General features: G+C 43.7%; 1 protein-coding gene and 1 long non-coding RNA gene across 2 annotated transcripts in view; one reads left to right on the top strand and one right to left on the bottom strand.

Annotated features, from left to right (window-relative positions):
* LOC119519530 overlaps positions 1-18,381 on the top strand; it is a 38,489-nt gene extending 20,108 nt beyond the window's left edge. Inside the window, exon 3 of the long non-coding RNA XR_005214039.1 lies at positions 18,303-18,381. This is a non-coding gene — a long non-coding RNA (uncharacterized LOC119519530). The remainder of the gene's footprint in view (positions 1-18,302) is intronic.
* Positions 707-964, bottom strand: LOC119519528 (COMM domain-containing protein 6-like). The gene has a single exon (XM_037817218.1). It carries the CDS (start codon positions 962-964, stop codon positions 707-709), a length of 258 nt encoding a protein of 85 aa, XP_037673146.1.
* Positions 18,382-19,028: the final 647 nt, after the last annotated feature.

Below are 19,028 nucleotides of genomic sequence, written 5' to 3'. Positions count from 1 at the left end.
TATAAAAATGTAGCTTATTAGGGGTGACAATGGGATTGGGAAAGCCATAAGAACCACACTCCACTTTGTCTAGTTTATGGATGAATGAGTAGAAAAACAGGGGAAGGAAACAAACAGACGAAGGTACCCAGTGTTCTTTTTTACTTCAATTGCTCTTTTTCACTCTAATTATTATTCTTGTTATTTTTGTGTGTGTGCTAATGAAGGTGTCAGGGATTGATTTAGGTGATGAATGTACAACTATGTAATGGTATTGTAAACAATCAAAAGTACGATTTGTTTTGTATGACTGCGTGGTATGTGAATATATCTCAATAAAATGAAGATTAAAAAAAAATAAAAAAAGTAAATGAATGTTATAAAATTGAATTTGTAAAGCAAAGTTATCCAAATCAAATACTACTTCTTTCACTTATATATATGTTATGTATTGGAGTTTATATAAGATTTTGTTTATAAAATTGGTTCTATTACCAGTAAGTTTTTAAACTATTACTCCGATATATAATTTTAGCATATTCACAAATAGTATTATTAATTACCACTAATTCCTGTTTATCTGATTTATTGTTTTTTTTAAATGGAAAAACAAAAGTGCAAAATTCACTCAATAAATATCATTTGATAATTAGGCAGTTTTGCAGCAAAAAGTGAAGTCCACGATTTTAGAATGATTTTAGCAATTTATCAACAAAGCAATCAGTTTTTACACAGTTTCAATAATTGCTGCAATTTCCTTGAACTGTCTATAGAAACTCTGAAACTGTCGAATTGTCATTTCAAAGGACTTGTTCTTTGCTTGGCCTGAATGATCTGCCACTTTTAGCATGGCTGCAACATAAGGATATTTAAGAGATCTGCAACTGTCAGAACTCACAGCCATACCCAGTTTCCATTGAAATTCTATGAGCTGGTTGGTGACCTGAGACTCAGCATCTAGCAGCGGCTTGCTAGGCCCCTCCATGGGGGCCCAAGTCTCAGACAGCAGATTCAGACTGACCTATAACACAGTTTTAATCTCAAAAATATCCTGGTTTGGACTTGAGGCTATATTGTTATGCCTATTAGGTCTATATGTGTGGATATGGAATTGTCTCTAAGATAATTTAATTTAGTAATTGGATAACAATAACTTAAGAAAAGTATAAATGCCCCCAAATAGGATGTACGATCAGGCACTGGCAAATCCTTGTTTGTGAATGGCCTATCCTTGAAAGAAGGTGCAAGAAATTGATAAGTGGGTGTCTGGGAGAGGGTAAACTGAGGGACCAGCGGTTGGGATGGGTGGGAGACTAACTTTTAATTGTGAACCCTTTTCAACAGTGTGAATTATTTTTAACTGCTATGAATATGCATTACATTTTCACAAAATACAAAATAATGATAGTGATGATTATGATGATGATAATATTTAGTGATAAAAAGAAGTGAGCTATACAGCCACAAAAGGACATAGATGAATCTTAAATGCATATCACTAAGTTGAAGAAACCAGTCTGAAAAGGATGCATACTGTATGATTACAATTTTATGACATTATGGGAAAAGAAAAATATAGAGACAGATGAAGATTAGTGGTTGCCAGGTTTTCAGTGCAGGGTGATGGCACTATTCTGTATTATAGAGTAATTATGCATCAATGATGCTAAACATTTGTTAAAACCCACGAACTCTACACATGTTAAACCTTAATATGTGCAAATTAAAAAAAAAAGTCATTTAGGAGGTCAAGGAAATCCAAGGATGAAATGCAGAATGTGACAAAGTTGATGAAGTTGTTTCCCACAGGCGTATGGCTCAGCAGTTCTGGTGCTGCTGTACTTCTATATTGGAACTGAACAATGAAGACAATGTATGATAGATGGCAGAGCCAGTTTTCCCTGTTGTATTGAGTTATAAATAAGCAAGAGGGGAAGGATAGGATAATCCATGTGATAATGGACTAGAGTTGGAGACATCTGTATGAACTCATATTTAGCTTGATAAAGATACAGGTGGTTACATATGCAAATATTTATAGATAAGTTTATATATACAGATGAGTATACTCAAATATATTTCCTTGTACTGTCAGGTGAGAGGGCTTACAAGCAACAACATGCCAGTAGTAACAATCATACCTGCTGGACAGATATTAGTTTCCTATAATGCTTTCCAATAAAATGAACTGAAGAGATCTAGAGAACTGGCTGACACTTGAACTGAGGCAGAAAATATGCCAGATGAGCCTGGAGCATTTTGTAGTGCCAAAAAGAAAGAAAGTGCTCAAAGAAAAAAATAAAACCTCCACAATGATGGAAGGAAGACAGGGACGGACACAGGCACCAACTGAAAGAGCAGCCAAAGAGGGAACAATTTGAGCAATAAATAAAGTAGTATTTGATAATAAACCAATGTATAAAATAAATATCCATGAGTCCACACTGATATAAATAAATTATTGAATATATTAATAAGTCAGTGAGAAGAGACAAATCTCTCATGTAGAATTCCAAATAATTTATGTATATACGCCACCCTCAATGAGGTAGAGAGTAACTTCCCACTCCTTAAGCATGAGCTACTCATGGAGACTTTCTTGAAAAGAGTACAATATGGCAAGGAGGTGGAAAAGAGAAATTTTACAGTGAAGAAACCTGAGAAACATTACCCCAGCCAGGTTATCAAGGTCAACATCAACAGTGATAAGTCATGCATGGACCCTTGGTATTATGTGATAAAAGTGGCACTTTCCTTTGTGGTTTTCCTTCCCCAAACCCAAAATGTCAGTCTATTTCTGAGAAAAACATCAGACAAATTGTAGTAAGGGAACATTCTACAAAGCACCTGAGCAGTAACCCTCAAAACTATCAAGATCATCAAAAACAAGTAAAGTCTGAGTCACTGTCACAGTCAAAAGGAGTCTAAGGATCCATTCCTGTGTCCCCCAAAATTGAAAACAGGGACTCAGATACAATGTTCATATCATTATTCCAAATAGCCAAAAGATGGAAAGAACCCCAAAGATGAATGGATAAACAAAGTATGGTATATACATACAATGGAATATTGTTCAGCCATTAAAAGGAATGAAGTTCTGATACATGTGACAAAATGGATCAGCCCTGAAGATACCATGTTGAGTGAAATAAGCCAGACACAAAGGGACAGATCTTATATGAGCCCACTTACATGAAGTTTCTAAAATATGCAAACTTAAAAAGGACAGAAAGTAGATTACAGATTACCAGAGTGTAGGAATGGGGAAAAATGGGTCGTTATTGCTCAGCGTGTACAGAATTTCTGTTTAGGGTAATGAAAGATGTTGTGGTAATGGATGATGGTGATGGTAGCACAACTTTGTGAATGTAAATAATAGCACTGAATTGTACATTTGTAAGAGGTTTTATTTTTTAATTTTAAATAAAATTTAGTTTTAATTTTAATTTTAAATTTAATTTTTATTGGAAATTTTGAGTTTTGTATATGTTACCACAATATGTTTTTTTAAGGCATAAAATTATTAGGCTTAAAAAAAAGAAAAATTAATTTGGCCTCTACACTTGGGTGTAGATGAGACACGCATCGGCTTTTAAGCCTGTCCAACTTGGGTGGAATTGTAATTCTCACGGTGTCATATTTGCAGTGATTTAAACTAAAATCAGATTCCCTTATACCTAGATCCAGACATGTGCTTGTTGGGTGACTTCAGGTAAATTACTTGAGACCATTGTGTCTATCCTTCATCTGTAAAAGTGAGAATAATAGAAAGTACCTACATCATAATGCAGTTGTGAAAATTTCAGTCTTTTTTTATAGTTAAAATCAAATTTTAGCTCACCACTCCCACCCCACCCAATAATCCGCTTCCATCCCTATTCCTGAAAAGGGAACTGTGATGTACTCAGGAGGTTCTTCTGCTTTTTTAAAAGCAGGATGACAAGAACTCCTCTGGGATAGATCATCGTCCTAGACTTAATATGTTTCATTGACTACAGGGCAGAGGTGAGGTCCTGGGGTCTTGATGCCAGGTCCATATTCTCTAGGGACCCGTGATGCCTCAAAGCCTTAATAAAAAGCAAAAAGTTCAAAAAAGAAATTGCCACATTAAAAAGACTAAATGTCAATTGAGTTTTATTTGTGTGCACTAGGGATGATCCAGCCCATTTCATGACCAGCCCAACAGTCCAGATAGATAGTTTTTCATCTATCCTCCCCTTCCCTGGTCCAGTTCATCTCAGGTTCCCCTTCATCTGTCCCCTCCTACCTCTCTTTATCCTTGGCTCCTCCCCATCAATCTCTTCTATCCCCTAGGCCCACTTTATCATGGTATCACATCCCTTAAAATTATAACACATTTTTAAGATTTAGGAGTTGGCCTTCATACTCATCGATTGTGCTACACCCCCACCCACCCCATTAGCTGGGCCTTGGGAAGCTTTCCACAGTTAAGTCTCACTTTACCTGTCTCCACTTATATGAGTCAGTACTTTCCCTACACGTGATATACAGAGCACAGATACATGAGAAAATTATGTAAAATCGAAAGCAAGATTTTATTCATAAAATTTGTGAAAGAGACAAGGAATTCTGGAGGAAAATGGGGACGGGCAGGAGACACCCCTGGGCTGCCTTGGGCTCTTGCTGGCTCCATGTCTGGAGGGGACGGGCCAAGGCCTCCCTCTTCTATTGGAGTAATCTGAGTGCTGGGATCTGACAAGATGACAGCCTCAGAGCCCCAGCTTCGGGAACAAAACTGCAGGGAAGGCGGTGGAAATGGAAGCTTGTATCTCTGGGCCTCCAGCTGGCTCCAGGAGGGCAGAGATCAGGGGTTGATTTGCATTAACACCTTTAAACCAGGCAACCTAAGATCTAGCCTGGGGGAAAGTAGACATGTCGCCTTCTCCAGGGTGCAGCAACCTCAGGCCAGTATTCACCTCTTAAACCCTGAGATGGTGGAGACTGACTGGAGGGAAATGAACTGGCTGATGGCCCCACAGTACCATCTCCTGCAAAGCCCAGGGCTGGTGATGACAGAGCCTTAAAGGCAAGCCTGCTCCTTGCTGTGCCCCTGCCCAAGGCGAGATTGGTAGGAATAAAGGCTGGGATGGACGTGTGTGTAAATCCAGCATGGCTCTGAGTGGTGCTGGGCTCTCTGTGTGAAGTAAGGGAATCCTTTCCAGGGTGGGCCCCTGGGGCTCTGACTGCAGGTGGGGGCATTAGTGCCTCCAAACACAGGGTTACCCATAGGGGTGCTGGGTCCCATGATGGCCATAGGGTGCTCTGGCTGTCAGGGCCCTAGAGCTTCAGGCCCAAACTTCTCCCATAGCAGTTTGTGGTTCTGGGTGCCTCACTCCTTTCTGCTGTTACACTGAGTGCTTCAATGCTGGAGCTCAGATATGGGACTCATCTCTGCTCCCAAAGCTCCTACGTGCTGCTGAAACCCCTTACCTGGAGGGGGCTGTGATTGTGCTGCCAAATGTTGGGCAGTGCTGCCTCATGTTGGGAGTGACATTAGTCACAGTGCCAGCCAGCAGGTGGCAGCTGCAAAGCCAGAGGCAATGGATATGCCCGAGGAGAAAACAGCTGGAGTGGACCCAAAGGCAGGCTGCGGGCTGGCATGGGTGCCCATGATGGAAGTTTTGGGTAACAAACCCCCCAAAGCTGACTGTGTGGTGCTGCCCAGGGCTGGCTGGCCTGGAGTAGAGGTTGAGGTGGGAGCTGCTGGGTTTGCAAACTGGAAAGAGTGGTCAGAGCTGGTGGCTCCATGAGGTTGCCCATCAGGGGCCCCAAATAGGGGCTGGGAGATGGCTCCAGGGTTAAAGAGGAGTTTATAGGTCAGGGTGGGGCCGCAGAATCTGAGTGCAGGCAGGCCTGGGGTGCCTGTGGCTGAGGCAGTGCTGCCGCTAGGGAATGTCTGAAGGGTCTGGTCAGATGGGAAGAACTTGCCACGGAGCCAGTGGGAGGCCCCAAAAGCATATGGGTGAAATGGGGCATGGTGTTTATCAGGGTGTGCCAGTTTGGATGTGTCGTGTCCCCCAGAAAAAGCCATGTTCTTTGGTGCAATCTTGTGGGGACAGACATATTAGTCTTGATTAGGTTGGAACCTTTTGATTGAGTATTTCCACTCTGATTGAATTATTTCCTTGGAGGTGTGGTCCTGTCCATTCAGCGTGGATCTTGATTACTTGGGTTGTCCAGTTTACTGGAGTCCTTTAAAGAGCCACACAGGCCCAGATGCTTGCTGACGCTGGCACTTGGAGATGCTTGGAGATGCAGACAGAAGCATGTTAGCTAAGAGATGAAGCCCAGAGTTTGCTCTGGGATATGCTAAGACAAGACCCCCAGGCACTTAGAGAGAAACATCCTGGAAGAAAGAACCAAGAACGCACAGGAGTCGAGAGAGGAGCTAGAACGCAAGCTGGGATCAACAGATGCCAGCCACGTGCCTTCCCAGCTGACAGAGTTTTCGGGATACCATCAGCCTTTCTCCAGTGAAGGCATCCTCTTGTTGGTACCTTAGTTTGGACACTTTTATGGCCTTTGAGCTATAAATTTGTACTTTAATAAATCCCCTTTATAAAAGCCAATCCATTTCTGGTATTTTGCAAAATGGCAGCATTAGAAAATCAGAACAAAGGGTGACCCCACAGTCAGAAGCACATGTGCTGGTGGAGGGGCTGAAACTGGTGGCAGAATCAACCATTGGCAGGCCTGTGGAGGAGGGGCCTCAGGCTCAGTGGTGGGAGGGGGTCTGTAGAGAAGGAGATGGGGAGTCCACAGGCCTCGGCTTCGGTGACTGTGTTCCGTATGCGATGGGATACCGGGGGAGGGTGGAGGTACTGGGAGCAGTGGGGCAGACAGAACTGGCATCATCGGCTACAGCTGAACTGAGAGTCTGGATGCAGAGGTCCTCCCTCCCCATTCAGGGGGCTCCCTGAAATGGGCTTGAAAATGAAGGAGCGGGAAACCCTCAGCAGCAGTCGCAGGAGTGGACTCAGGGTTTGTCCTTTCACAGTCCACACTTGGAGTGCAGCCGGGAGCAGCAGTAGAAGGGTTCAGGGCCCGAGTACACCGGTCAGTCTGTTTGGTGTCTGATAATGGGGTGGCAGCAGGGCTCAGCAAGGTGAAAGGGGCTGAGGGCAGAGAGTGAGCAGAGGAGCCTGGAAGGGGCTGGGACAGTGAGGGGAGGACGGGGCCCACTGAGCAGCGTTTCTTCCAAGGCAAAGGACCCACAGAGGTAGCCACTGCAGCAGATCCCAGGACGGCCCTGGGCCTCGGGAGTTCTTCTTCCCACAGCTCCTCAGCTGTGGAGTAATGTTGGGGGCTGCAGGGGCAGCTGGCAGAGCAGCAGTCCCTGCAGCAGGCAGGGGGAAAGGACCCGGAGGCTGTGAGGTGTTGCAGTCTGGGGTGGCTTCAGTCTTATCCCCAAGTGCACTGTCGATGGTCCAGAGCGCTATTTCATTTTCTGCGACTAGACCTTCAGCAGTGACTCAATAACCTAGCTGGGGGGATGGGGGGGGTGGCATCAGAGGGTCCCCTCACCCATGTGGCAGCAGAAGAGCCTTGTGTTTAGGAGGCCCGGTACTGTCAAATGCGGGTGAACAATTCCTTGACTTCTGTTTCTGTCGTGAGGTCACATGGGAAGCCTTTTCCCTCCGGTTCTTCCTCTGGGCTACCATGGAGGCTGAAGTGTTATACAGATGGCCGTCCTCGTGCACCTTCTTTGTTGATCTCTGGGGCAGCCAGGAGAGAAATAGAGTTGGACCTACTCCCTCTGCAGCAGTGGAAAACCTCGAGTGGAACTATAAGAGCTCATGATGGCATTTCTTTTAGCACTATGAGCTCATATGAGAGGTCTGGGAGTTCTGGATGGAGGTGCTTTCTGAGCTTTTGCAGTGGAGGTTTGTCTTCAGAGGCCCAGGCCTGGGCAGGAGGGAGGAGAGGTCTCCATTGAACCCCAAGGAGCCTAAATGCAGGCTCTGCACTCCCAGTGCTATCAGGTACCCGTCTCTGATTGGCCTGCCTCTCCACGACTATGGGGTCCTCCTCCTGCAGAGCCGTCTCTTTTCTACCCTCTCCCATGGCCCTGAACACAATCCTGTCTGCACCCTGTCCTGGACCCACCTGGATACTGCTGGCTGCAGAAAGGTGGCTCCTCTCACCTGTATCCAACAGAGGGTCGGTTTGCCCACCACATCTGCTGAGGTGCGGTACACCTTGGAGTTATGAGCAGACAGAGCCAGCTTCTTCTGATTGAGAGGACTGCACACTGAGGAAAAGACCCCCATAAAGGAACACAGGGTCTGCAGGATGATGGGGTATCATCTCGGAGAGGCTCTGACAAACCGCTGGTGGAAAGTCATGGCAGAAGCACCTGGGTGGCCCTGGCCAGCCAAAGGAACAGGGAGAGTGTCGTGAGTGGGTGGGAGGTAGCGATGTCCTCCTAGCAGGTCCTCACCCGCTAGTGCGAGGGACAGTGCTAAGGGGCAAAGCTTTCCCAGGTAACTGCCCATAGGAGCAGATGCATAAGGCCAGGTCCTTGGATCAGACAGATGAGTGCTGAGCGTTCTCCTTTGTAAGCCGTCATTTGCAAGTGAATGGAGCATTGCTTGGCCGGTTGCTGGGAGCATCTGTGGAACACGTGAGCAAAGGATGGGCATGCGTGCGCGGAACTCAGGAGTTCTGGCGCGCGTGCGCAAGGAAGCACGGGGAAAGGAGCGGGCGCCGAGGAACCTTGAGTAAGTGCGTGAGCAAAGGCCTGGTCCTCTGGTGCTTCCGAATATCCTGCAGAGGGTCGAAGGTGTTTGGCATGAGGGAGATGAGTTTATTGGCAGGGAAGGGGCCTCCTTTCCCCCTGCCGGACCCCAGAGCCATCGGGGGAGTAGATGGGCGGGAGTCCCACCTGCTCGCAGGCCGGTTCCTGCCGAGGTGCAGGGCTCCGGGCTCCTGCCTGAGGCGATAGTTTTGCTGTCAGGCCTGGGAGGGCACTTGGCTGTTCCCCCAGATCCTGGAGTGGGGAGCGCCTCAGAACAGAAATGCTGTGCCCCCCCAGGTCCTGCCGTCGGGGTGGCGGCCGCGGGGCCGGGCCCGGCGGGCTGGGGGAGACGGACGGCCCGCGTGACGCAGCTGTCGCCTCCTAGGCCGCCAGCCAAGAGGAACCAGAAACTGGTACCTGAATGTTCTCAGCTGCTTTATTCACGTCTCCTAGTTACAGTACGATGGGGACTGTCCAATTTTTCTTGAGTTTAGAAATTTTAATTTTCCCTTTAGGAAATAAGACTATGCTAACCATTTCGCATTCGAGTAGAGCCAATGTTTTACCAATTCAAGTAAACTGTAGACGCCTTAGAGCCATGTGAATCATTCCACCCCAGTCCTTCTTCGAGTGACCTTCTGCCTTCCCTCCACAGGTATGTGTCCGCCTGCCCCGACTAGGGTATAACTTTTGCAAAAATTTTATAATTTTAAAAATATATTAAGCATTTTAATAGTTTAAAAATAAGTTCTTTCTTTATCCAGATAGTCACCATTTCAGGTCAGCGTCCTTTAGTCCCGAAGCTCAAAGCTTCCCTCCTGTATCATTTCCATTCAGCCTGAAGAAGGTCATTCAACAGCTTTAAAGAGCAGGTCGTCTGGTGATGAGTTCTCGTGTTTTTCTGCCCTCTCCTTCTGTCTTTGTTTTACCTTCAAACCTTAAGCAACTTTTGTTGCCTATAGTGTTCTCGGTGGATGGTTCTTTTCTTTCAGCACTTAAAAAATGCTGTTTCACTTTCTTCCTGTCTCTTTTTTTTTTTCCTCCGAGGAGAAATCACAGGCCTTGAAACTGTTATCCTCCCATTTTTCTCTGACTTTTCATGATTTTGTCTTCCTCTTCGTTTTTCAGTTGTTTAGCTTCGGTCATGGTGAGATTTTCTGGGCTTTGTGGATATGTGTTTCCAAATTTGGGTGGTGTTCAGTCACTGTTAACTCATGTTTATTCTGCACCAACCTCTTTCTACCCCCTTCAGTCTTCAGAATGAATGTTAAAGCTTTCAATATTCTGTCACAGATCAGTGAGACTGTTAGTTTGGACCAGTCTTTTTTTCTTCTGTCTGTGTGACTCTGAGTGTATTTTTTCTACTCATCTAACTTCCAGGTCACCAATTCTTTTCCTTAGTTGCCTCTGTTCTATTACTGAGTTATTTATTTTCTATATATTTCATGTTTAGATACAAAATTCCCATTTATATCTTTTAATTGCTGAGAAACAGAAACAATTAAAAGATATAAAGATATAAATGTTTCTCTTAGCTTTCTGTTTATTTCAAGAGGATGTACTTTTACCCCTTGAGAATAATTAGAATAATTGCTTGGTCTGATAATTTCTTCTGTGGTCAGTTTAGGACTATGTCTGTTGTTGATTGTGTTTCTCCTTGAGAAGAGGTCAGATTTTCCTTGTTCTTTGTATGTTATCTTGTGTAATTTTGAATGATATCCTGGTTAGTGTGCCTGTTATGTGGCAAAACTTATTCAAGATTGTTTTGGGTAGTCAGAGTCCTTTGTGTTTCCATATGAATCGGAGCATCCGCATTTCCATTTCTGCCAAAAAGGCTGCTGGGATTTTGATAGGTATTACATTGAAGTGGCTTTGGGTAATATTGACATATTAACAGTATTAAGTCTTCTTATCCATTAATAGTGGAAATCTTGCTGTTTATTTAGGTCTTCTTTAATTTGTTTCAGCAGTATTTTGTAATTTTCAGTGTACAGGTCCCTCTCTTTTTTGATTAAATTTATTCTGAGGTATTTTATTCTTTAAGATGCCATCATGAATTGAATTTTTTTTTAAATTTACATTTTGGACTCTGCTCACTGGTATATAGAAACACAACTGATTTTTGCATGTTTTTCTTGTATCCTTCAACTTTGCTGAGTTTGTTTATTAGCAATAGTAGTTTTTTTGGTGGGGGGTATTCTTTTGGGATTTTCAGTATGAAGACTATGTCATCTGTGAGTAAAGATAGATATACTTCTTCCTTTGCAATTTGTATGTCTTTTGTTTCTTTTCCTTGCCTACTTGCTCTGGCTGGAACTTCTGGTACAATTTTGAACAGCAGTGGTGTCATTGGGCATCCTTGTCATTCAGTCTTTCACCTTTGAGTGTAATGTTAGCTGTGGGTTTTTTGTATATGCGATTTATAGTGTTGTAGAAAGTACTTGTTATTTCTATTTTTCAAACTATTTTAATCAAGAAAATATTAGATTTAATACTAGTGTCAGATTTTGTAAAACGCCTTTTCTGTGTCATTTGAAATGATCGTGTGTTTTTTTTTTCAGTCTGTTAATGTGGTTTATCACATTGCTTGATACTTTTATGTTGAAGCACACTTACATTCCTGAGACAAATCACTGTTGATCCTGGTGAATAATCCTTTTATTATGCTGTTGGTTTCTGTTTCCTTGTGTTTCAGTGTAGATTTTTGCCTATCTATATTCATAAGGGTTATTAGTCTGTAGTTTTCTTTTCTTGTGATTTATCTAGCTTTGCTATCAGAGTAATTCTAACCTCATAGGATGATTTAGGAACAGTTCTTTCCTGTTTAATTTTCTGGAAGAGTTTGAGAAGGATTGGTGTTAATTCTTCCTTGAATGTTTGGTAGCATTCTCCATGAAGCTGTCTGGTCGTGGACCTTTCTTTGTTGGGAGGTTTTTGATTGCTGATTCAATCTGTTTGCTTTCAGTAAGTCTGTCAAAAGCTTCTATTCTTTTTGTAAAAATTCAATTTTATTGAAATATATACACACACCCTACAATCATCCAAAGTATACAGTCAGTTGTTCACAGTGTCACATATAGTTGTGCATTCATCACCACAATCAATTTTTGAACATTTTGTTTACTCCAAAAAAATAAAAATAAGAATAAAAATTAAAGTAATAAGGAACACCCAAAACATCCCATTCCCCCTTCCCCCCCATTACTCATTTTATTTTTGTCCCCAGTTTTCTACTCATCTGTCCATACACTGGATAAAGGGAGTGTGAGCCATAAGGTTTTCACAATCACAGAGTCATACCATGTAAGCTGTTTGGTTAGGCAATCATCATTGAGAATCAAGGCTATTGGGTTGTGGTTCAACAGTTTCAGGTTTTCCTTCTAGCTATTCCAATACACTAAAAACTAAAAAGGGATATCTACATTATGCATAAGATAACCTCCAGAATGACCTCTTGACTCCATTTGAAATTTCTCAGCCACTGAAACTTGATTTTTGTTTCATTTCTCTTCCCCCTTTCGATCAAGAAAGCTTTCTCAATCCCATGATGCCGGGTCCTGGCTCATCCCCAAGGGTCACGTCCTGCATTGCCAGGGAGATTTACATCCCTGGGCCTATTTCTTCTTGAATAGGTTTAGGTAAATAGTGTGTTTCTGGGTGTCATAACTGTCAAAACTTCTGTGTACTGCCTCAGCATCCATCTCACTTTTGCTAAGCCCTTTTGCCTCAACACTGAACCTGGGTCCAGTTAATGAAAGTCTTCCTAGCCTTGGGTCATAAATTACCCCACAGATCAAACCCACATACAAGGCCGCCACCCATACCACCATACCTCACTGAAAATCCGCAATGGGTTACATGTGATAAGCTAACCACCCTCACTGCACTTGGTACCCCCAGTCCCTTTACCTTTCCACACATATGCTTTAAACTAACCAGTCTTTGCCTCCTGCTGGGAATCTGCCAACCTCCACCCTTGGACCGAATGAGGATAAAAACCCCACAGGTACTTCTCATTCTGCTTGTGTATGCCCCATCCACTGGTTGAGCCACCCCAGCTCATCATGCTTCAAGTCCAACTTCATGGCACCCCTCCCTCCCTCATGCATTATGTTCTTGGTTTCTCATTTTGTTGCACTTGACCTCCACCCAGACTCAAATTTAAATGTCATCTTAACTAATTTCAAATAAGTGGTGCAGTGAGAAGAGTGCATTGGTCACAACCAGGGGAGTTAGGTGTAATGCCTTTTGGCTGCTCTTAGTTTATTGACTGGGTCTCTCAGGTCTGGGAAGTGTCCATGGCTTGGTGGACAAATGTTTGTGCTGCTTTGGACCACTGTCTGTTGCTCATGTCGGATGTTGTCAAAATTCCCTCTCCTAAACAGTGGCTCTCGCAAATCTAAGTGCTCCTTGGGACCTGCAGACTGCTAGCCCTAGTAAATCAAGAGGGGAAATCTTGGTTTCCAGTGCTTTCCAGAATGGGCACAAGTCAAATTGGCTAATATCCAAAGATCCCATTTGCTCCACAGATTTGGTGTATGGACAGGAGACAGGCAATCCCTACCTTGGTGCTGGGGCTGCAGGGGTAAAGGGCACATGGCAGTTAAGAGGCCTGGCCCTATAGTAATTGGGAGACTGCCGGGGAACAACCACTGTCTGTGTACCATGCACCTGAGGCCATTTATACCTACATGGGTTCCACTGTGCAAGAGGGGCACCTCTTTAGAGTATAACATGGCACCCCACAGGCAATGGTGTCCCTAGAGCCTGTGGTCCCTTTATGGCTGTTGCTCTCTCTGCTATGTGGCTCTTTTACCCCCGGCTCCATGGATTATTGTGGGACCAATCCCTGGCATGGTGACTAAAGGCTTATGGGCAAGCCAGACGGCCAAAGTATGGTGCTGGCTCCCCACTAAGACTACAGGTTATGTCTCAAAATTACCAAAGAAAAAAAAGTAAAATATCCATACAGTGTGCTCAGGCTTTGTTAAGCCCTGCTGCCTGTTAGCACATCAAGACCCTAATATTACACTCTGCCACCATCATGCTTGTGGAAAGAGACCCCAACCCAGATGAAGTCTATTGGGACACCCTAGAGAGGGGTGATTGCCTGATTCTGGTATGCACAGGGTTCCAAGGGGGAACCCAAGTTGAAAACCAAAATTCAAAATTATACTTGATTGGAGATTCAAACTATACTTGAAGATTTTGTTCAGGAGGGACAAGGAGAAAGGGGAAGATTGGTAAGTGAAAGTCTTAATATGGGGCCTGAATTGCCAGTCTCATCCCAGAAAATGAGGCAATTGCCTGGAATCACTAAAGACAACATGCCCCTCCCCTATTCACTTGGATATTTGTTTCATTAAAAAGAGAGAGAGAGAGAGAGAGACACCTGCCCATGGCTGGTGTTATTGCCCAGGCAGATGCCCACTGGCAAACAATTGATGAGGCCTGATTGTTACTTAGAAAGATTGGGATGATGCAGTGGGCATAGCATTTCTTTGAGCATCCAGACAAATGGACCCAGAGCCATCTCCAACCCTTAGGAGGCCCCTGTGCTGATTTGAATGTATTATGTCCCCCTAATCGCCATTATCTTTGATGTAATCTTGTGTGGGCAGACCTGTCAGTGTTAATTAGATTGTAATTCTCTGAGTGTTTCCATGGAGATGTGCCCCACCCAACTGTGGGTGATGACTCTGATGAGATAATTTCCATGGAGGCGGCCCCACCCATTCAGGGTGGGCCTTGATTACTGGAGCAGTATATAAATAAGCTCAGACAGAAGCTTGCTACAGCCAAGAGGGACACTTGGAAGAAAGCACAGGAGCTGCAGATGGGAGACAGTTGGAAGATGGCCATTGAAAGCAGACTCTTGCTTTGGAGAATCTAAGAGAAGACAAATACCCCAAGTGCAAGTAAGAGTGACATTTTTGAGGAACTGCAGCTTAGAGAGGAATGTCCTGGGAGAAAGCCGTTTTGAACCCAGAACTTTGGAGCAGATGCCAGCCACGTGCCTTCCCAGCTAACAGAGGTTTTCCGACACTATTGGCCATCCTCCAGTGAAGGTATCTGTGCCAGTTTGAATGTATTGTGTCCCCCAAACGCCATTATCTTTGATGTAGTCTTGTGGGGCAGACGTTTTGGTGCTGATTAGATTTGCTTGGAATGTGCCCCACCCAGCTGTGGGTGATGACTCTGATGAGATATTCCCATGGAGGCATGGCCCCACCTATTCAGGGTAGGCCTTGATCAGTGGAGCCATATAAATGAGCTGACTCAAAGAGAAGGAACTCATTGCAGCTGTGAGTGACGTTTTGAAGAGGAGCAAGCTTGCTAGAGAGGAAAGTCCTGGGAGAAAGCCATTTTGAAACCAGAACTTTGGAACAGATGCTAGCCATGTGCCTTCCCAGCTAACAGAAGTTTTCTGGGTGCCATTGACCATTCTCCAGTGAAGGTACCCGATTACTGACACTTTATGGCCTTAAGACTGTAACTGTGTAGCCAAATAAACCCCCTTTTTATAAAAGCCAATCCATCTCTGGTGTTTTGCATTCTGCAGCATTAGCAAACTACAACAGTATCCGATTGCTGATATGTTACCTTGGACACTTTATGGCCTTAAGACTGTAACTGTGTAACTAAACAAACCTCCTTTTATAAAAGCCAATCTATCTCTGGTGTTTTGCATTCTGGCAGCATTAGCAAACTAGGACAGATTTTGGTATCAGAGAAGTGGGGTCCTTTTGCTGCTGAGTTTGCAAATACCAAACATGTTGGAACGGTTTTTTAAATGGATAAGGAGAAGATTCTAGAAGAATTGTGAGGAGCTTCATGGAAAGGGGCTAAACTGCTTTGAAGAGACTGTTTGTGGAAATATGGACTCTAAAGACACTTCTGATGAGGCCTTGAAAAGCAGTGATGAATGTGTTGTTGTGAACTGGAAGAAAGGTGATCCTTGTTTTAAAGTGGCAGTGAATTTGGCAAAATTGACTCCTGGCGTTAGATGGAAGGCAGAATTTGAAAGTGACGATCTGGAATATTTAGCTAATGAGATCTCCAAGCAAAATATAGAAGTAGCCTGGCTTCTACTCACAGCTTATAGGAAAATGCGACAGGACAGAGATAAACTTAGAACTGAACTCTTGGATTCAAAGAAACCAGAAACTGATGGTTTGGAAAATTCCAGGCTTCCAGGGGGTGGATCCCCAGAAGCTATAGCCCAACATGAGGATTTAACCAAACAGGGAACTCAGCTGCCATTTCAGTACAAGCCAGGATTGGAGATGGAGTTATCCAGAAAGTATTTGTGGAAAGTCCTTTTGTCTGATGGCTTTGACCCTATGTGCTTCATGCGAAGCCAACAGAATTTTTGCGAGCTCTTTACAGACAGAGCCACTGCCACTTAGGACTGGAGGAGACAGACAAGGAACAAATTGAAGGAAAAATTTCTTCAAAGACAGAGCCATGGGGGTTGAGGTCTGGAGTCAAGAGATCTCAGGCTGGGAGAGTGGAGTGGCCCACACACATGGAAAGGGTGAGTTTGCCCCGGAGGTCAAGGATGGGTCTTCTGCCTGGATGCTCTGGAAGAGTTTTGCCACTCAGGACCCAAAGAGGGTGGAGCACATTCCCAGGGGAATGGGGAGAGCCTGGCTACCACCCCACTGTTCTGAAGGGGTTGAGCGTGTGCCCCGGAGATGGAAGGGAATCCGGGTGCTGCCCCGATGTTTGAGAAGGGTGGGGCCAAGAAGGTGGTCTCCCCAGTGTGTGGATATGTCGGAGAACTCACCCCAGCGTTTGGAGAGGAAAGGGCTGCCGAAAAGGTCCTTAGACTCCTGCTCTCTCAAGCCCCAAGGATGCAATGTCATTCTATAAATGACTCTCAGACTTTGAAATCTAATGGAGTTTGTCCTGCAGGTTTTAGGAGCCATTTTGGTCCTGTTAACCCTGTTTTCCTTTCAGTTTCTCCTTATGGCAGTGGGAATGTTTACCCTATGACTGTCCGTCCTTTGTATATTGGAAGTACATAACTTGTTCTAAATTTCACAGGTCCATGGCTAGAGGGGAATTACGCTTTTGGACAGACCATGCCTGTAACTGATTTTGATGGAATCTTGTACTTAACTGTTGTTACTAAAATGATTTGGTTCTGTGATATTGTTGTGGGATGAATGTATTTTGTATATGGAAAGATAATGTCATTTTGGGGTCCAGGGAGTGGAATGTGCTGGTTTGAATGTACTATGTCCCCCTAAATGCCATTATCTTTGATGTAATCTTGTGTGGGCAGACCTATCAGTGTTAATTAGATTGTAATTCTTTGAGTGTTTCCATGGAGATGTGCCCCACCCAACTGTGGGTGATGACTCTGATGAGATAATTTCCATGGAGGTGTGGCCCCACCCATTCAGGGTCGGCCTTGATTACTGGAGCAGTATATAAGCTCATACAGAAGGTTGCTACAGCCAAGAGGGACACTTGGAAGAAAGCACAGGAGCTGCAGATGGGAGACAGTTTGAAGACGGCCATTGAAAGCAGACTCTTGCTTTGGAGAATCTAAGAGAGGACAAATACCCCAAGTGCAAGTAAGAGTGACATTTTTGAGGAATTGCAGCCTAGAGAGGAACGTCCTGGGAGAAAGCCGTTTTGAACCCAGAACTTTGGAGCAGATGCCAGCCACGTGCCTTCCCAGCTAACAGAGGTTTTCCGGACACCATTGGCCATCCTCCAGTGAAGGTATCCGATTACTGATATGTTACCTTGGACACTTTATGGCCTTAAGACTGTAACTGTGTAACCAAATAAACCCCCGTTTATAAAAGCCAATCCATCTCTGGTGTTTTGCATTCTGGCAGTAATTAGCAAACTAGAACAGCCCCCTTTGACAATGAGTCATGGAAAGTTTTCTTACAGGGATCCTGTCCCTTCCCAAATTACTGGGGCAGCATTGCTCAACCATTGTAGCATGGCTCATCCTATCTGTGAGGCTGTGGACAGGGAGAAGTTATTGGTAGGATATGAAGGAGACTTACATCAGAATCACAGATCTGGCTTATCAGGCCTAGGTGGCCACCCTGTAGAGAGCCACAGGCTCCTCCTTCTGCATGTGAAGGGTCTAGTCCCCAGTCCCCATGGGATTGTGACTGTTGGGACAATTCTTATTAAACAGTTAATCCTACTGGGTGCGCCTTTTGGTCTTACTTTCCCACCACATGTATCTTTTGCAAAGACTATAGGTTTGCATTTTTTTTTTTTTAAATAATACAACATGGTTGTAACTGTATACAGGCAACTTTGTAATTTGTTTTTTTCATTCAATGTTAGATTACAAATATTTTCTTGTGCTAGTTTACAGCCTTGATAATTACCATTTTGAATAATTAAGTGGTACTTCATCTTTTTGGGGAATCAGGATTTACTAAATCACTTCCCAATTGTTTAGCATTGAAGTAGTTTATATTTTTTACTCTTTTGTATAATACTGAAATAAATACCTTTATGCATGTAGTGTTTTTCTTCTTTTGAATCCTTTTTTAAGGCATCATGTTTTTTGTTTAAATGACAGGTGAAAGAACTGAATTTGCTGGTATCTGAAAAGAAGTCAGCTCTAGCTCCAGTTATAAAATAACTTGACAACTGTGTCAGAAATGTCAAGTAAGTGATTTTGATTCTTGATACTTTTAGTATCCTATCTTGTTGCTCAGATGCAGTAGTTAGAATCCTGAATATTTTACTTGGAAAATTTATAGAAAAATTATTGTTGTATTGATGTGATTCTGCAAAAGAGTAAAAATGTGACCTGTCAAAGTTTTTGTTTAATTTATGCTACTTATTTAGTCATATTGCTGGGGGAGGGGAGGAGAAGACAGAGTTTAAGTTGAAATCTGCTGGTGCAGCCAGATGAGATTTTTGCTTTAAATAATATGCATGTCAGAGCTATAAATATGAAGTTGCATTCTTCTGTGGTTGGGTAAAAGCCAAGAGTTGGCCAATGTGTGGTGAAAAGTTAACTTTAGACTTATGAATTTGCTGGGGGGCTGACCAGAGGCAAACTATGGTAACTTATGATAAATGATAAAATACTATTACTTGGAAGCTAATTCTAACCACTGCTTTCAAGATAAACTATCAGAAAGTAAATATCCTCCAAAATTCCAGATCAGGTGGCCTTGGCCACTTGACATTAGTAGGTGTTATTTCATCACTCTCCGTGTAGTAATTTTAGTTTTGAATATGAGCTGTACCTTATGTGCCTGAGGATATAACTATAAAGCTTTCCATGAATTCCATC

This window comes from Choloepus didactylus, chromosome 23 (assembly GCF_015220235.1).
Source record: "Choloepus didactylus isolate mChoDid1 chromosome 23, mChoDid1.pri, whole genome shotgun sequence".
NCBI classification, from domain to species: domain Eukaryota; kingdom Metazoa; phylum Chordata; class Mammalia; order Pilosa; family Megalonychidae; genus Choloepus; species Choloepus didactylus.
The sequence above is the reverse complement of the archived record's forward strand: the minus strand, read 5'-3'. Positions and strand labels throughout refer to the sequence as shown.